This window comes from Protopterus annectens, chromosome 6.part0, assembly GCF_019279795.1.
Source record: "Protopterus annectens isolate FY-2018-M chromosome 6.part0, PAN1.0, whole genome shotgun sequence".
NCBI classification, from domain to species: domain Eukaryota; kingdom Metazoa; phylum Chordata; order Ceratodontiformes; family Protopteridae; genus Protopterus; species Protopterus annectens.
In genome coordinates this window covers 103,145,834-103,165,246 of record NC_056737.1, presented here as the reverse complement: position 1 = coordinate 103,165,246, position 19,413 = coordinate 103,145,834, and the positions used below count along the sequence as shown (strand labels likewise).

The 19,413-nt window shown below is 42.3% G+C and overlaps 1 protein-coding gene across 3 annotated transcripts in view; it reads right to left on the bottom strand.

The window, feature by feature from the left end:
- AQR (aquarius intron-binding spliceosomal factor) overlaps positions 1 to 19,413 on the bottom strand; it is a 2,539,865-nt gene that overhangs the window by 693,926 nt on the left and 1,826,526 nt on the right. For all 3 annotated transcript variants that reach the window (XM_044073871.1, XM_044073874.1, XM_044073872.1), the window contains one exon: positions 13,766 to 13,901. In XM_044073871.1, coding sequence (XP_043929806.1) covers positions 13,766 to 13,901 — 136 coding nt within the window. The remainder of the gene's footprint in view (positions 1 to 13,765; positions 13,902 to 19,413) is intronic.

Here is a 19,413-nt window from a genome sequence, read left to right as displayed (position 1 = left end):
GTTTACTGGGAACACTATTCAAGCCCAAACACCCTAGCCCAAAAGTTCCTGGAATTCATAAACTCAAATGCCATGGAACAACTAGTCACCATCCCACAAGAGGAGATAACATACTTGATCTCATCATCACGAACATGGGAGCACAATGTTCAACACCGAGGTGTACCCTCACTGGTGAGATCAGACCACAAACTAATCTACGCTGGAGTCCTCATCCCACCCCCACCTGAAATAAAAAGACCACAGTAAAGAACTTCTCAAAGCCGACTTCACACTTCTAAAGACTAGTGTGGTCTCCTTTAAGGCCCCGAGCCGGCGGAAAACAGTACTCAAGCCGCTGAATCACTTACAAATGCCTTCTACCAGCACCTGCAGGACTGCATGGATAAGGCAATCCCAAGCAAAACAAAGACTCTTTGTACCAAAGGCAAGCGTCAGTCTGGTGGACCCCAGCCATAAACAAACTCTACAACAAAAGGAGGAAGCTACTACAAGATAGAGCAAAATCCTTAAAAGGTAAGACAACCCTCATCACTATAAGTAAAAACTAAGAGCTCTCATAAAATCATCCAAAGCAAATTTCGAGAAAAATAGCTAAAGACTCAAAAGACAATCATAAGGCCTTCTTTAGCTATGTTAGAAACCTGGGAGGAAACTCCCAGATATGCTCAGAACTAGTTCAAAATGATGTGAAGATTACTGATCCTACAGACATTGCCAACATACTGGCTGACAGGTTCAGTGCAAACTCCCTCCCCAAAGGAGAGATATCTATACCAAGCGATTGCAGCCCCACAAAGATCTCCAGCGCCCAAGTGAGAACTGCTCTCTCCAAAGCAAAACACACAGCATCCATGGGACCTGATGGTGTCCCCGGCTGTGTGCTCCATGAACTCAATGAGGAATTAAACCCACAGCTAGGACAGCTGTTTAATCAAAGTCTTACCTCTGGATACGTACCCAGGAGTGGCGCACTGCAACTGTGGTACCACTTCACAAAGGCGGTGCCTCCACCGACCCTGGAAATTACCGGCCCATTAGCTTGACCAGCCTTATCTGCAAAGCCATGGAGAGGATCATAATGGACCTCATAAATAAAGACATAGGGAATTTGCAGACTTTGGATCCAACCCAGTTTGGCTTTGTCAAAGGCAGATCATGCCTTTTAAACTTGGTTGACTTTTTTGAAACAGTCACCAAAGCCATTGATGAGGAAAGGCAGTCCATACAGCCTACCTCGATCTGGCTAAGGCCTTGATACAATACCCCACTCGGGTATCATTGAAAAACTCATCAGCTTAAATGTCAACCCATACATCACAAGATGGGTTGCAAACTGGCTGAGTGACAGAACCCACAGGGTCAGAGTTGCTGGCGCCATGTCAGACTCAAAGCCTGTCACAAGTGGTGTCCCACAGGGCTCAGTCCTGGGCCCACTCTTGTTTGGCATCTACTTTTCAGTACAAGCAAACACAGGAGGGTTATGGCTGACAAAGTTTGCAGATGACTGCAAACTGGGCCATAGTAGAAAACACATCTGACACAGATATCCTTCAGAAGGGTCTCACAGAAGCGGATAACTGGTGCCAGAGCCACGGCCTAAAGTTAAATGCCAAAAATGCATAGTCATACCCTTGGGAAAAACAAGGTTACCCCTAGCTACCAAATAGGTGGCAATCCACTGAGCACAGAAGAAGTTATCAGGGACCTGGGGACCCAGGTTGATAGTAGTCTGTCATTCGACACCCATGTAGCTAAAGTAGTTAGGAAGACCTTCTACATTGCCCACCTTATCATGAAGGGATTCTCATCTAGATCAAGGGAGGTCATAGTACTCATCACTCATCAGACCAATGATTGAGTACAATGCCCCATTCGGAATGTATCTGACCCGACACTTGCAGCAGCTGGAGAGGCCACAAAGTTCCTCACCAAAAGGATAAAGGGTCTCAAAAATCTGTCCTATGCTGCCCGACTGAAAGAACTCCAGCTCTATTCAGTAAACCGCTGCTCAGAGGTGACCTTTGCCTAACATACAAGGCCATGTCAAACCCAGATTTGATGAATATGCTTCACCTCAAAAAATCTAGATCCATCAGAGCCACAAGGGCGGGAGACTTAAACCTTGACACGGCTATTAATAGGACGTGCTGGAGGGATAGATTCATCACCCAAAGACTCCCTATGCTGTGGAACAAAATCCCGGTACATGTGAGGCAGAGCACCTCGCTGGCCTTGTTCAAGAGAAATCTTGACCAATGGATGGGAGATCGCAGATATACCCCAGGGATTACCTCAGTGTCACTGCTCGACAGAGGCACAGCAAAATAATGGGTATAGTTCCCCATACCAAACAAACGATGGGCTAGGCTTGTAAATGCCCTCGGGCAGATAGCCTAGTATGAACCTATGAACCTATGAACCTATGTGCATTCGTCCCAGAGGAACTGCTATGAGCATAGTTGCCATGGTGCCTAGGAGTTTCAGTACTTGATGGGCCGGTACCTTTTTGCTTTGCAAAAAGTCTGAGACCTGATTCTGTAGACAGGCTATTCTGTCCAGGGGTAATCTTATTGTGGCAGTGGTAGTGTCTATTTCTGCTCTGATAAAGGAGATATGCTGCAATAGCGACAACGCAGATTTTCCAGAATTGATAGTGATGCCTAACTGACAGCAGAGATTGAGAGTGTGATCTCTGCATAGAATTAGTTGATGCCTGGAGGTGGCGGTAAGGAGCCAGTCATCCAGATATGGAAACACTCGGTATCCTAGACACCTCAAGTGAGCAGTAACCACTGCCATGCATTTGGTAAACACTCTGGGGGCTGTTGTGAGTCCAAAGGGCAGTGCACGGAATTGGTAGTGACTGGCTCCCAGCTGGAAACGCAGATGATCTCTGGATGGCCTGGCCATTTTGATGTGGTAGTACGCATCCTTGAGATCTATGGAGCACATCCTATCGCCCACTCCGAGGAATGGAAGAATAGACTGAAGCGTGACCATCTGGAACTTCTCCTCCTTTACAAATGTGCTGAGTCTGCTGAGATCCAAGATGGGCCTCCAGCCCCCTGACTTCTTTGGAACTAAAAAGAATCTGGAGTAAGTTCCAGATCCTATCTGGCCTGCTGGGACTGGCTGGAGGACTCTCTTTTCCTGCAGCCTCTGAATTTCTATGGCTGATTGATCCCTGAGACTAGGTGGAACGTCTGGGATTTTTGTGCCGACAGGCGGACTTTGTAGGAATGGAATGATACATCCTCTGGTAACAATGTTTTGTACCCAAGAATCTGTTGTAATTCCTCGCCAGGCATCTGGATACAAAGCCAAGTGACCCCTGACTGCCTCCAGAGCAGGACAGTCGGGCACTCCTCTCAGGAACGCTGGTAAGGCTTGCCAAGGAACTGATCCCTGTCGCCCTGGATCTGCGGACCCCCTCTGCCACTGGGGCAGCGTCTCCAGTTATTGCCCCGTCCTCTGCCCCTGGAGGGGGGTTCACTATGTGTGTCCTGGAAAGCTCCTTGGGACTTTTGGAACCACATTTTCCCACCTTTCTGCCCTTTGGGGTATAGTCTAGTAGAGGTGGAAAAACTGACTCCTACAGCAGATAGAGTCCTTCCCTCTTGTTCACACCTAGTGAGAGTCTCTTTGACTTTGGGCCCAAACAGGGAAGAGCCATCAAATGGGGTGCTGACAAAGGAAGACTTGAAGGCTTCTGCAAAGGAGCATAAGCGCATTCAGGACTGTCTCCGAAGAGCTATCACTGAACCTGCTGCTCGACTCGATCTATCGGCTGCACAGGAAATGAGCCACATGGATGAGTTTACAATAGAATTAAAGGTATTAAGCTGTGTCGTCACCTTATCAGTGACGGCTGCATCTGTTGTTGCCCTGTAGAGCATCTCCAAGCTCTTTGAGGAGATCTCATTGAAGATGGGTGAAATGAGTCAAATAGTAAAGCAATCTCATGGCAAATGTCGCAGAACTAAAGATGTGTTTCCCGTATCTGTCCATTGTCCTAGAGTCTCTATTAGGGGGATGGACAGTGGAAGAGGTTTCTGACATCTCTTTCTTGGTGGCTGCCGCCACCACCATGGCATCAACGGGGACTCCCTTACTGAGAAACATCTTGTCTTGGAGGGAGGTGATAAATTTATTAGGCCTCCGAGGGACCGGTTCCATAGAATCTGGAGACTCCCACACCCTTCGAGCGACCAACTCCATCAGTTCTAAACCAAGAACCAGCCACAACTTAAAAGTAAAGAACCAGCTCAGCCTCCAATCCACAGCACAAATCCTTTACTGAGCACTTTTGTCAGTAACTCTATATTGCACAAGGAGCTCTTAGTGTTGTTCGACCAGCAAGGTATGGAATTATTAGAAATATTGCTCAAACACAACCAATTGTCCATCGATTCTTTGCACACAGAATAAATCAACTTGGGCAAAAAACGACATGACTATTTACTATTTGAAACATCGGTTTTGGCATATAAAAGTATTTTGGACAAAACCGATAGGCTTATTGGGGATATACAGCTTAGGAAAGGGAAGAAGCTTGAGAGGGACATTAAATCCTATCAAGTTGGTAATGAATATCCCTAGCCACCACCTAGGAGGGTCGATAATATAGCTGGCAGTAACGAGGAGGTTTCGGCAGGTGGAGCTGAAGAGCGACCGGCCAATCAGGTCCCTTTGGGTCGAGATCCACCGCACAGATCCAAAAGGATACGCAATCAAGTGAGACTGCCACAATATCGGCCCCAATGGAACCAACAACAGGGCAGATTTCAGCAAGGGAATTCGTTCAGGAATCGGCAAACACAACAGAACAGGTGGCATTGAGGAGACCTACTGATAAATTACTGAATGTGGTTGTGGACTTGGTGAACAATGGCAGTTCTGGGACACATGATTTTGGTTGTCCAGGGGACGATAAGTTATGTAATGCTTCAGAAAGTATTTACAATGCGCAGATGAACGCCAAAGAGGACTCTGTTGTTCACAATTATTTTGGTAACATTTTTTATCCAAGTTTAACGGATTTACTCAGTTAAGGGTTTAACTTTGTACCGACTGAAAGAGCGAAAATTGTGGAGCTAGTCTTAGATCTAAAAACGTTTGTTAGAAATTTGATCTTCTGTTTGTTGTTTGGAACTGCAAGTGGTGTAGATACTGTGGCCAGTCTACAAAGAAGTAGCACATTTAATCCTCCGCTACCGAACATTCTAACATTATTTGAAACATTTTGTGAATTTGATTTTAGGAGATTATTGCAACATAAAACTGACTTCAGTTCATGGAATCTAACTAATTGTGAAAAATTATTGTTAAGCAAATTGGTTATTGACAAATCACTGCGGGTTATGAAACTAGACAAAGGGGGAGGTGTGGTAATTATGTCCAAAATGAATTATAACAACCGGATGAATGTGTTGTTATGGGATGGAAATGTTTATGAGGAGGTTTCTGTCAATTTTGTACACATTGCATACTATAGAATAGATTTGGCTTTAAAAGATATGCTAGATTAGGGGCACATTGATGTAGAACTTTTCAATTTTTTATGAGTTGATCACCCCAGGGTGCACAACCCCCCGATGAGGTCGATTGTGAGTGCGGCTGGATCAAAAACTTTTTTTATGGGGAAATACATTGATGCTATTTTGAGAACAGTGCTTCAAATGAGCATCATATTTGTATTGATTCTTGGCACTCTTTGAACAAACTGAATTGTTTACCCTTTGAGGCCAATATTTCTTTTCTGACAACTGATGTTATTAATTTATTTAATGTTATTCCACATTCAACAGGCCTAGAGTGGTTTGAAGAATTTTTGTTTGACACCAAAATGTTTAGCAATAATGAAGTTTCCGTTTTAGTTACCTTAATGGAGCTAGTTTTGAAACACAATTTTGTTTTTTTCGAAGGTCAGTATTTCATGCAAAAGACCGGTGTTGCTATGGGGGCATGCTGTGCCCCCATTTACGCAAATACAGTTATGCTTATGTGGGAATGTAAGTTTCTTTTCAACTCAGGTTTTTCTGGATTATGGAATTTTTATTTTTGATATATTGATGATTTTTTTGTTTGGAAGGGGGATCACAAGGAAGTGGAAGAATTTTTATCCCACATTAATGACACCACTGATTTCCTTCGATTTTCATATGAGTATCAGGAAGACGCCATTAGTTTTTTGGATGTTTTGGTTAGGAAGGATGTTGTAAACAATTATTTGGTGAGTAACCTATATAGGAAATCAACATATAGTAACAGTATCCTACACTATCAAAGTTGTCATCCGGAATATGTAAAGAGGGGACTTGTAAAAGGGCAGTATGTGCGCATTTCACGTATGGTTTATAGGTAGGTACTAGGCTACTGGCCCTAGGGCCCATACAAGCCTAGCCAAAAAATTTACCCTGGCTTTCACCACCCAAGAAAATTATTTTCCTGTGCCCCTGTCGAGCAGAGCCAAAGAAGTGATCCCCGGGGTGAATTTCCCATCCAATCATCAAGATTTTTCTTGAAGAGTGCTAATGAGGAGCTCCGTTTGACATAGATAGGTAGTCTGTTCCAGAGTATGGGAAGTCTCTGGGACAGGAATCTATCCCTCCAGCATGTTCTGTTTATTGTGGTGACAAGGTTTAGGTCCCTAGAGCGTGTAACTCGGAGGGATTGGGATTTCTTTAAGTGGAGCATGTCCAACAGCTCTGGGTTTGACATAGCTTTGTATGTTAGGCAGAGATCGCCCCTGAGTAGGTGATATGCGATGGAGTAAAGCTGGAGTTTTTTGAGACGGTCTGCATAGGGCATCTGCTTGAGGCCAGTAATCCTCTTTGTGAGGTATTTCTGTGGTCTTTCCAGTTGTTGTAGATGTCTTGTGAGGTACATACCAAAAGGGGCGTTGTACTCTATAATGGGTCTAATGAGTGATGAGTAGAGGTGAACAATGACCTCTTTTTTTCTGGATGAGAATCCTTTTGTGATGAGATGAGCCATGTAGAAGGATATCCTGACCACTGTGGCGATGTGATTATCAAAGGACAGACTACTGTCCACCTGTGTCCCAAGGTCTCGTATCACATTTTCGGCATTAAGTAGACTACCAGCTATGTGGTAGTTCACGGGTACAGAGTTTTTACCAAAGGGGATGACAATACACTTTTTGGCATTGAGCTTCAGGCCATGGCTTTGACACCAGGTATCTGTCTCAGTGAGGCCCTTTTGTAGTTTGTCCACATCATTAGGAGTTTCGATTATGGCTCCTAGTTTGCAGTCATCTGCAAACTTTGTTAGCCAAAGACCTTCTGTGTTGGCCTGCACTTCAGAGAAGTAGATACCAAACAGGAGAGGGACCCAGGGCTGAACCCTGTGGTACTCCACTTGTCATTGGTCTGATGTTGGATTTGGAATCCGCTACTTTCACAGTGTGGGTTCTGTCCGTGAGCCAGTTGGCAACCCATCTTGTGACATAGGGATTTATACCTAGTTTAGTGAGCTTACCTATAATTCTAGAGTGGGGGATGGTGTCGAAAGCCTTGGCGAGATCTAGATAAGCTGTGTGAACCATTTTACCCTCATCTATGGCTTTGGTGGCTGCTTCAAATAAGTCAATCAGGTTTAGGAGACATGATCTGCCTTTTACAAATCCAAACTGGGTAGGGTCCAGAGTTTGGAGATTACCAATGTCTTTGTTTATGAGTTCCACGATGATGCGTTCCATGGCCTTGCAGACCAGGCTCATCAGGCTAATGGGGCGGTAGTTCCCGGGGTCCATCGTGGCTCCCCCTTTGTGGAGTGGGATAACAGTCATGGTGCGCCATTCAGTGGGTACAAAGCCTGAGGTGAGGATATGATTGAACATGGTACTTAGGTAGGGTGCCAGTTCATTCTGTAGTTCGTGTAGAACGCAGCCTGGGATATTGTCAGGTCCATTGGATGCTGTGTTCTTGGCTATGGAGAGTGTGTTTTTTTTACCTGTGCAGCTGTGATTATAGGAACTTTGCATTCTTCCGGTATAGAGATTGCCCTCTAGGGGGTGAGAGGGGGGTAAAGTTAGCACTGAACCTATCTGCCAGGATGTTGGCAATATCAGTTGGTTCTGTATATTTAGTGCCATTGTGCTGTAACTCAGAGCAGATCTGAGTGTTCCCATTTAGATTCTTGACATAGCTATAGAATGCTTTGTGGTTGTCTGTAGAGTCAGTGGCAATTTTTTTTCGTAACTAGCTTTGGAGGATTTTATGAGGAATCTCAGCTTCTTACTGAGGTTGACCAGGGAGTTCCTCCGGTCATGGGATTTTACTCTTTTTTGCAACAGTTTCTTTCTTCTGTTGTAGAGTTTGTTTATAGCAGAGGGCCACCAGACTGGCTTCCTTTTTTGGAGGATAACATCTTGGTTCTATTAAGGATAGCATGATCCATGCACTCGTGTAAGTGCTTATAAAGTGCATTTGTGTAGGATTCAGGTCATACCTCTATTGTCCGTCTACATGGGTGTCATGAAGTTTGCATTTCTGTCTTAAGAAGTGTGAAGTTGGCTTTGGAGACGTTTTTTACAATGGTTTCCCTAATTGGGGGTGGGAGTTGGATGTGGATGTCTAGGCTGATTAGCTTGTGGTCGGATCTGACCAACGAGGAATTGACCTCTGGTGTGGAACACCGGTTTCCCCTTGTTGGTAATGACCAGGTCTAGGATACTGCTGCCCCTGGTGGGGGTGTGAATAAGTTGATCCAAGGCATTGGAATTTATGAATTCTAGAAAACGTTGAGCAAAAGAGTTTGTACATGAGTAGTTTTCCCAGTTAATGGTGGGGTAGTTGAAATCGCCCATTATTAGGGTGTTGGGTTGTACCCTAATACTTTCCAGTGTATCAAGAAATGAAGAGTGTAAATCCTGGGGCATGGTGGGGGGTCTGTAGCAAGCTACAAATTGGATTGCGGTCCTGTCCAGAGTTAGTTGCACTTGGATAATCTCGGATATCCTTAATGAATATGGATACGCCTCCGCCTTTAGTGCTTCTTTCTAGGTTAGGTGGCCGAAAGGTGTGGTATGAATTGAAGCCTGGTAATGCAGGGGTGCTCTCTGGAGCTTTGAACCAGGTCTCTATCACTGCACAGATGTCAATGTTCTCCATTTTAAGGAGTGCCTCGAGTGAGTGCATTTTGAGGTTTAGACTTCTAGCATTGAGTAGCATTACCCTCAGATTTTGCTTGCTTGTACTTGTTACGGTGGTGAATTTGTCATTTGAACCTTTCCTAAAAAAGGCACTATAGGGGTGGCAAGAGCCTTAGCCAGTATCCGGAATCCTAAGGGCGACAGATGCAGGCCATCTCTGGCAAATCATTGTGGACTGTCAATCATGTCGTCCCAGGCAGACAAATACTGGATCCCCTTAGAATGACACCAGAAGCTTAGCTAATTGTTGAAGTCAATTATTTTGTCCTTGTACTGTGGTATCACTCTGGGTGATGGCAGGATGCTACTCTGGGTTAGGGTCATACCTGCCTGGCATACAAGATCGGAGAGCTCCTCCATGTCTCTTTTCATGTAGTCCAGGGAGGTACGTCTCAGGTCATTCACACCAACATGGACAATGACAGTGTCATATTTGTACTTATTGTGGAGTGACCTGAGTGCATGCATTATGTGGCGGATCCTGGCACCTGACAGGCAGCTGACAGTAACTTTCTCCTTGTTTAGTCTAGTGAGTGGAACATCAGTGTGCCTGACTATAGAGTCACCTATGACTAGAGTGTTGGGTACATTGTTATGCCTTATGGGCTGTGGTTGAGTGGCACACTGAGTTTGTGGGCTATGTGTCATTTGGGTAGATTTTGAATTTTATCAACAAGGGCTTGTAATGAAAGAAATGCTGCTGGCCAGAGGATATCCCTTAGGGTTAAATGACAACATTTTTGAGGAAGTGCACAATAAAAGGGAAACAGGTATTTTTTGTCCTCTATTAAGCATGGACAAACCTGGCCTGGAAAATCTTTTGAATAGTCAAGGTTTTGAACACCAAATAGATACACAAACACCCATTACACCTTTTACATTCTCCTTTGTTACACGGTTCTCTTCTGACTACAGTGGTATTGTTGATATTCTAAGAAAGAATTGGCATATTTTTAATAGCCATGTAGATGTTCTAGAAAAAGTAGGAAAGTAACCCAAGATTACTTTTAGAAGAGGAACTTCATTCAAGGAATTGTTAAAAAGGACCAACTACATGGGGGTCAAGCAGGGAGGGGGCACCAAAAAATGTGGGTTTTGTGCCCAGTGCCCCCATATTTGCACCACTGATATGTGTCATCAATAATATTCTCATTAAGTTCAATGGAAAGTATTCATGCATTACAACGGGAGTGGTTTATGTTGCCTTGTGTAGTTATTGTCATGGTTTTTACATTGGTAAGACCAAGAGGGATTTTAAGGAGAGGATTTACGAAAATGTGAGGGATATGAGGAACTGCAACCCCAACATTGCATTATTTAAACACATTTTGCAGTTTCCTAGACATGACTTTAAATTTTTGGTTATTGAAAAAGTTCCCCAAGATCCACGTGGTGGCCCCTGGGAGGACCTTTTAAATTTCAAAGAACTTTGGTGGCAAATAAAACTCAACACCACAAACTTCCCTGGCTTAAATGAGAGTGTAAGCCTGAGTAGTTTTTTGAGAATACGTTCATGGATTGGACGATAATGTCCAATATATATACATATTTTTTTGGTTAAGATAGTGTGCTGTATTTTAAAACTATCTTTTGTAGTGATTGTTAACATTTTCATCTTTATTTTATGTTTTTACATTTAGAGGGTTCGACATTTTTAGGGTTTTATGTATATGAATCCTATATTTCTTAACATTTATCATATTTTTGGTGTATCCATTTTATTGCTATATATGTTTTTAAATGACAATTAGTTGTGATCACATGACTTTTAGGATATAAAAACTCTATCAGTTCTTCGAAGGGAGAAGTAACCCAGGAGGTGGAAGACTGAGACCCAAAGGCCTTCAGGAGCACCGACTCATCCTCATTAGGGCTAACGGACTGCCAGTCACTCCTCTGCTTTAGGACGTACAGGATATCCAGAAAGGAGATATCATCCGAGAGGGACTGTGGGGACCCTTCCGATTCCTCTCAGTCGGTGTCTGATGTCAGCGATTCCTGAGTGGAATCTAAATGCCTCCTCTTGCATAATCTTTTTCTGCGAACCTCATCTGTGGGGGCTTCTGGTGAAGTCTCAGTAGAGCAGGGGTCACCAAATGGGGCTACCTGAGGCTCTGGGTCTCGACTCCTGACAGGGACCTGTGATGTAGTGGCAGAACGCAGCACTTTAGTGGAGGACAAGGAGGGACCTGATGATGTGTGTGTCTTAGACGACATAACCCTCCTCATAGCATTGAAGGCACCGCTGCCTTGACCCGAGGAGGCAGCTGGTTCCGATGGAGACGGCAACCTGCTCGGTGCCGAGACAGTGGGCTCTGAACCAGAGGATGGAGCCGAGTTCATCTGCGCTGAAGCCCCGAGAGGAAGGGTCAGAACCAATGCATCGGTTCGACTCTCCCCCCTGGAGCCGATGAAAGATTGTCAGCTCCGAGACTCTTCCAATGGAACCGAAGAAGTCAGGGTTGATGGAGCCGAAGGCACTGGGACAGGCCTCGGCTCCACAACCATCAGATCCTCCTCCTTCGGCTCCGAAGGCCCTGCTCGGCTTGGAGGAGGAGTATTCACAGCCAGTGGGACAGTCTCAGGCTTCGAACGCAGTTGGGATGAAGCCGATAATAATTTAGCCAGTGCCGGGTTCTCTAGAAGCCTCTGCACCACCCGGTCCAGATCGACATCGGAAAGGGTCCTCGACGAATGGGTCAAAGGAACCGAAGATGCCACAGATTGAAGGATTGGAGACTTCAGAGTTTCGGAGACCGGTTCCAAGGCTGGGGACTGGCTCCAAGACATCTGTGCGGTGCATGGCTCTGAAGACTACAGAGCCAGCGACCGTGCCCTCACAGAAAGGCTTGGAGCCGATGACCTGGGCTCCGAGGACACCTTTGAAGACTTGGAGGTCTAGTCAGCCTTATCTAGGGATTCTTGAAAGTCTGGCTTCAACAAGCCTCTATCTACCAACTTCCTTCACAGTTCTAATAAAATCCTACTGCTGAAGGCGTGGCAGATACAGCAATCTTCTTGGAGGTGTATAGGCCCCAAACAATAAACACAATTAACGTGTCCACACTTACACTTCTTGAAACCAGATCTTTGCTTTTCTTTCTGATCCGCCATGTTATACAAAACAGAACTGAAGTTATCTGAGCCCTGATCAACTTCGATTTACAATAAGTGCACAGAATCAACAGTAATCAGCAACAAACCGTACTAAGATATAAAATCCCTACCCAACTAGGGATAAAACACATTCAGTATTTCACACACTATCTATATATATAAAAAGGATAGAACACACTATGTTGAATTTAAGAGGGATAGGGTAGCAAAAACAATCCCGAGTTGACAGATCCCTGTACAACTAGGCTATAATAGTAATTTTAAATGCAACACACTATATTTTACAAAGAAAAAACGGCCAGAGGCCCAAGAGCAACCACTCCGTAAATAACGTGAGTTATATATTAACGAAAACAAAGGCTAACCGCTCAAAAGTCCTATAAAGGAAAGTACACTATCTTAATTTCAATTATTCAAGAGAACACATTTCCAAAAAGGTCAAAAGATAAAGTAATAAAGTTCTACTGGCACGAGCTCTCCATAGACCTTGCGATCAGTTGCAATGGCAAACTAGATCTGGGGTAGGACAGAGAGCATCATGGGATAGGGGCCTGGCCTCGAGCTATTCTGAGATCTTTAGCTAGTAAAGCAGACGACTCACCACGTGCAAGAATAAACGGCGAGACTGAATAATTTCAAATCAAACATTCACTCTGGTCCTATAAGGTAACAGGCAGCCTACGACCAGGCTTTAGGGATATGGGTTCTTGTGTAAAGAAATTCTAATGGTGGCCAATCAGCAACTTTTTTGAACTCTCCAAGAAGTCTTGACCTCACTAAGGAGGAACAAAACTGCTTTGCAAAAAGACTATAACATTCACTCAATTTGTAAAGACATCATGATTACAAAAAATGGGAGGTCAGGATTCTTTTTGCTTGCTCTCTGAAGAGCAACTATATGCTAGACAAAAACTTTGGAGAGGACATCTTAACCTTCCCCATTCAGGATGCAAACAAGCTCCTTTGAACTAAACTACTATTTGTTTTGGGGTTCTCTTGCTGAATTTAATGTAAACTGTTGTGAATGACCTCATGGTCTTTCAAAATGTACTGCTTTTCTTTATCTTTATAAAATACTCGCTACAAATGTGAATTTCATGAATAAAGTCACCTAAGACAAATAAAATCAATGTTTTAACCTTCAACCCTGTTGGGGAAAAGTTTTAAATGAAGCAAAATAATTCTCAGTAGCTGTTCCTTAATGAATTGGGACAAATAATGGAATTTTATGAACTGGAATTTAAGGCTCAACTAATGAAGCAATAGAGACACATTTCTCTAAATACACAATCAATCCAGTTTTTATATTCATAGGCTAGATCACATAATGCTTAATGAATGGATATTAAAACACTGAAAATACAGGAAAATAAATCATGTGATCTGCACTTTAGAAACAGTTTGTCTTTTGAATAAACTGCTAAATTTCAGAAATACAAGATTTATTTTCCTAAAAGCAGGTTCCCTTACCTGGTATAAAAAGAAATGGCCTGCTGTTTCACAAGTATAGGATACATCTCCAGGAACCCCCAGACTCTCCTGTAGTCGCCCAACTTCCCTCAACAGTTCCAGTCTTCGAGCTAGGACGTAGTTAACTCTTCCATACCTGAAAACAAGATATAAGGCAGTGTTGAACTGGCAGACATAATAAATCTCTGCATACTTCCTTGTGCAAAACAAATAAAAGTTCCTTATACGTTTCTAAAGCAATATGTCAAAGCATAGCAAAATAAATCAGTTTCACAATAACCATTTATAAACCACTAAGGCATTCTTATTACTACTGGTTAAGCTAAGAGAAAGACCATTCTAGATAGGTTTTATGATTGGGTTTATCTTATCCTCTGATCAATGTTTAACATCATTTTACTCCAGCTCTGTGGCATAGAGAGATAAAACCATGACTATCACCTAGACAACCTGAATTTGAGTAGCTGCTCAAGTACTGGAAGTGTCAAGTTGTGGGGGAATAGGAGTTAGCAACTAATTCTGGTTCTTCCATTCTTTGGGGGGGGGGGGTCGAGGTTATATGGTTCTAGATTGGCCACTGCTCCAATAAAAGTATAGGCTTGCATGTAGATAATGTTAAGACACATGTAGGGAGGAGGGAGTGCAAATAATGGAGGGAGGAGTTAGCATGCACCATGGTAACACAGTGCTTATGTCTACCAACAGTGGGTACAGTTACAGCTATAAGAAAACAACCTGGTTGCCCGAAATTGTGAAGGTGTATGGAGGCAGACATCTGGAGGTGGGACTGGGAAAAGTGGTGGAGGGCTGAGGTGGGGATTAAAACATTGGCAGTCCTATACTTGCTCTCCACACCTGGTCCAGATGGTCATGTGGCAAAGTGAACTATAATGAGCTTGATGGGTCTTTGTTGACTAAGGCATATACAACCATCATGGCTACACAGATGATGGCCCCGGCAGATACTTATCACACTGGGAATGTCCAGTATGGAGTAACAAATATGATAAAGTCTGACTGTGGAAGGCCTTGTGGTTAAGCAAGCACTGGGATAAAGCGTACACACAGTCAAACAGATACATAAACGTAAATATGTATGCATTCATGCCTACATACATGTGCATGTATGGAGAGGCATACTTTTTCTGTATTCAGTAAAGGGCATGCACCTGTGACAGCAAACAATACAGTGTCACATGACTACATAAGCAAAGCTGTACCACACAGTCACTAGTTAACTTCCCTGCCACTAGTGAGTTACATAAAAACAATAAACAAACAAAAAAAACAACAATGAAGATTTGGCATCTCCCCTGCTAATAAAGAGTATATCAGTACATAATTCTCCAATTACAAGAAAATCTAGCCAAAAATACTAGTTCATGGGAATGTCCTGTTACACAGGAACAAAGGAAAGGTACCGCTGCCCCTCTGAGGTGAATCCCCTACAAAAATCAAATGATAAAGACTTTATCTGTTAAATTTAACTTCAAGGACCCTCCATTATAAGTTCTACAGTCAAGTTGAGCCCAAAGCAATAGAACAGAATAGAAGCATAAGCCAAAACAACCAACCTGGCTCCACTGTGCATAGTTTAGGAGCCTCGGTTATAGCCCAAGTGACTGGACTTCGATTATCGGCCTGGTACTGGAGAAACCACACAGGAAAAGGAAGCAATGAAGGGGAGTGGCCCACTCACTTCTTATGAGGTTGAGGTGGGTAGAGCTCCCGCAGAAGCACAAAAAGTGGTGGGATTTCCCTCGCAGAGACCAGAGAAATCACAACAAAGTGTTACGAGGGAAATGGCAAGGAAGCTTGGCAGGAACACACCCTGAAGAAATGAGAGGATGCCCTCAATTGGTGTGCCCACTGCACTTCAGCTCCACTGTACTTCAACAGGTGCCTATGGAAAAGAGAGAAGTAGGGCTAAAAAACAGTACAACTTCAAACCACCAAAATGGCTGTCTAAACGATGGCCTCTCCCAGCTGACCATAATGCTGGTAATTGGAAACAAATGGGGTAATTGGCTGGTAGGGAGGTTAATGACTGACAAGACAGCAGAAGCAAAAATGGCATCACACAAACAAACAAATAATGTATAACTAAAAAAAAACAGCTACAGTAACAAAAGCTGTAGACAACACACCAAGTAAGCACTGGAAACACTTATTCCTAAAGAGAATTGGAATAAACTCCAGTGAAGGCCAGAGAATGGAAATCCAAAGGTACCGGGAACACAAATGCCCTTCCCCATAAGAGACAAAAGAAAAAACTCTGACTGATTAAAATATTGCAGAATAAGGGGAATCTTATAGAACAAAAAAGGGAGCAACTGCAGAGTGATAAAGAGAAAATAAGAGAGTATTTGGATATTATGCAAGAGTTTCGAAAGATTGCTATTAAGCAACTATTTTTGATAACCCAAAAACTTTAAGCACAGTAACTTGGGCAACAGAAAGCAGAAACAGTTGTCACCAGATTTAGAAAGACCATGACAAGAAAAACAATCAGAATAGTGTTATTAGAGGCATTTTGGACATTTTTTGAAAATTTGTACAAAGCAAAGGTATTTGGAATCTAAGAGCACAAATGGAAATATTTATGGAAAACTTAATTATACCATGGTTAGAGGTAGAAGAGAATTAACAACTAATAGTTATGATGGGATGAGATAAGGCAAAAATGGTGATGTATAATCAACTGGCAGAGAAGTCTCCAGGAACAAATGATATTCCTGTGGAAGTTTGGAATTTAGGAGAAAAGAAAGGATCTGAAAGATGGTTTAACAGCATTTTAAAATGAGAGGAAGCACCAGCATCTTGGAAGAAAACTGCGGTGGCTGTATTACCCAAAAAAGAGAAAAAACCCTTCAGACTCAGTTTTATATAGACCTATTTTCATTTTAAACCACAATTATAAAGCTTTACACTAGCTACAAGAATGGCAAAGGTGCTGCTGAAATTACAGATACAGATCAATGTGGTTTTGTGGAGGAGAAACAAACATTTGACATTAATAGAACAGTGATGACCCATGTGACAAGCCACCACTGGACCAGTAATCAATAAGCCTCAATCCTCACCACTTGCACCAGTGGGGAATGTTCAATGGAAGGATGACATAGTACACACATTATTTCCAGATGCAGTTCTCTGCATCAAGTGCAATTTCCCTTAAGAGCACACAGTGAACACAGTCAGTTTGGGGCTGGTTTCCTCCCTCTTTCTCCAGATCCCCAATAAGACTCCCCACTGGCACAGCTATAGAGTTGAGATCTCAGATGAGTGGCCAAGCCAAGACCTCCAGCACCCTTTCTGTCCAACCAGTGCTTTGTGTCCCTGCCCAAGTGGTTGACACACACACTCTTTGAGGTTTGATTTATACATAAACACACACCTGAGAAAGGCTGGCACAGGTTTATTAGCTATACCCCCTTTTTCCCTAACTACAATGTAGTTATCACTGCCATCAGTCAACTCCTTATCAGCTACTTTAAGGCCCTTAACAAGGAATGCCCAATCTTATTGTGTAATATTAACAAAGAACAAGAGTATTAGTTAGGAGTGGCCCACACAATGTAACCAAATAAATATGCAAGTACCCTCAAAACCTAAATATGCCTCACAAAGTTCAGCCACAATGAAAGGTTTAAATATATTTAATAATAAATAAAAAAAAATAGTATATATTCACAGTGACATCAGAGTTCAAAACCACAAGAAATATTTAAAAAACATTGCAGGACAGTCTCAAATAAATAAAGAAAAATATCTAAACTAAGCTTTGCTATATTCCTGACTGTATCTAAGAGAGTTGCTATAGACTAGTTAACTTACTTAAGAGCAAGGCAGATGTGGTCAATGGTTCTTATTGTCGCTGTTGTTGTCAAGTCCAAGGCAGAATACAGAATACTATCTCTCTCTCTCTCTCTCTCTCAGAGCGTTCTCAATTTAATATCTCAAATATTACAGCTGGGATACCTTGCAAAATGACGTCATCTGACTCTATCCCAGGTGAAACCCCTACTGCTGGAATCTGTCAGTATTTAGCATCTACCTGTGAAAATACATAGATCTTTGGCAGATGCTGGAAGTCATAAAACAATAGCATCTCTTCACATTTCAAAACTAGCAATTAGTTCACCCACAATACCGAACGCTCCCTAGTTTTAGACATTGTGTCTCCTTGCTGCATTGAAACTGAAAGATACCCTCTTTTATTGCACAGCCATAAAGTAATTTAATTTCTGAAGTTAACCTCCTGTATTCCAGTTTCTACTGTTAAAATATATACATTTAAACAGTTACAATAGTTCTAGTCCACTAAGGCACACTGTGGAGTGCTTTGCAAAACCCTTTTTAACACACACTTCTGTACCAGCAGTTTGATATATACATGACATACAGTTCAAATACATTTGTAACACAAGCAGGTTACAAATCATATTCACAAATGATATATAATTATTTACAAAATTCCAGATAGCTGGGCTGGCAGTATCTCCCCTTTTTCATGATCCATAAGGAAGTAAAATGTAAGAAAATACTGCTTTTGTTGGGTCTTTATACAGAGAAAGCACTTGACAGAGTACGTTGTAATTTTATGACTAGGGCAATGAAAGCATCTGCATTCCCTGATGAAGTAATAAAGTTAATTAGGAGGATATATGAAGCAGCCAAGGCAAGAATTCAAGTGAGAAGTTTCCTCTCCAATATTTTCAGATATTATTATTTTGTACTTGACAAATCTAGAGGGCGACATTTCTGTGTTGTGGAACATTGTAAGACAGTTTCATATCCTCCCAGGATATAAAATTAATGAAGATAAAACAAAGGCAATAGCTGTAAATTATGTACCCAAACACAAACTGATTCAGCAATACCTGTTTTTATGCAGTATGGATGACAAAGACATCTGTTATGGCACCTAAGAATATGTGGGAAGAGACTAATCAAAAGATAATACAAAAACTGAAAAACTGGAAGTTCTTGTTTATAGATATGGATAGTAACATACATGTGGTGAAATGTTTTCAGTCCATTTAGATTTATATGCAGGATATGAATACTTTTATTAACCAGAGGAGACACTGTGAACAATAATTAATAAAAAAATTGAAGGAATTTATTCTTGGGGGGTTGAGGGCAAGAGCTAGTTTAGGATTACCTGATTTGAAGGAATATTTTAATGCTATGCAGTTAGGTCTCATATACATAATATAACATAACATAAGCAGAAGATTATAAAGTGGAAAGGGATGATAAATAAGAAGGGGAGTTCAAGAAATAAGGAGAAGCTGGGATTCTGGATACAGATCCTTAGTCAATAACAACACCTATACAGAATATTACATTCATAAAGTATTCTAACTAAGCCAACATGTGAATGAAGAAAGGAAATGTTGCCAGTAAGGATGACTGCAAGTAAGGGTACAGAAAATAGGCATTGAATTTACTGGAGAAAACTGGCGAAAGAAGGTATTGGGAGCCAAAAACTAGAGAAGGAAAGGTACTAGAGTAGGATGAGGCCAATAAGTTTGGACTGCAGCTTACAGACTGCCTTCCATACTAGGGACTGATATCAGAGCATAGGCAAAGAGAAGGGATAGGGGAGTCTTTTTAACACCTTTATTAAATTATCACTTAAG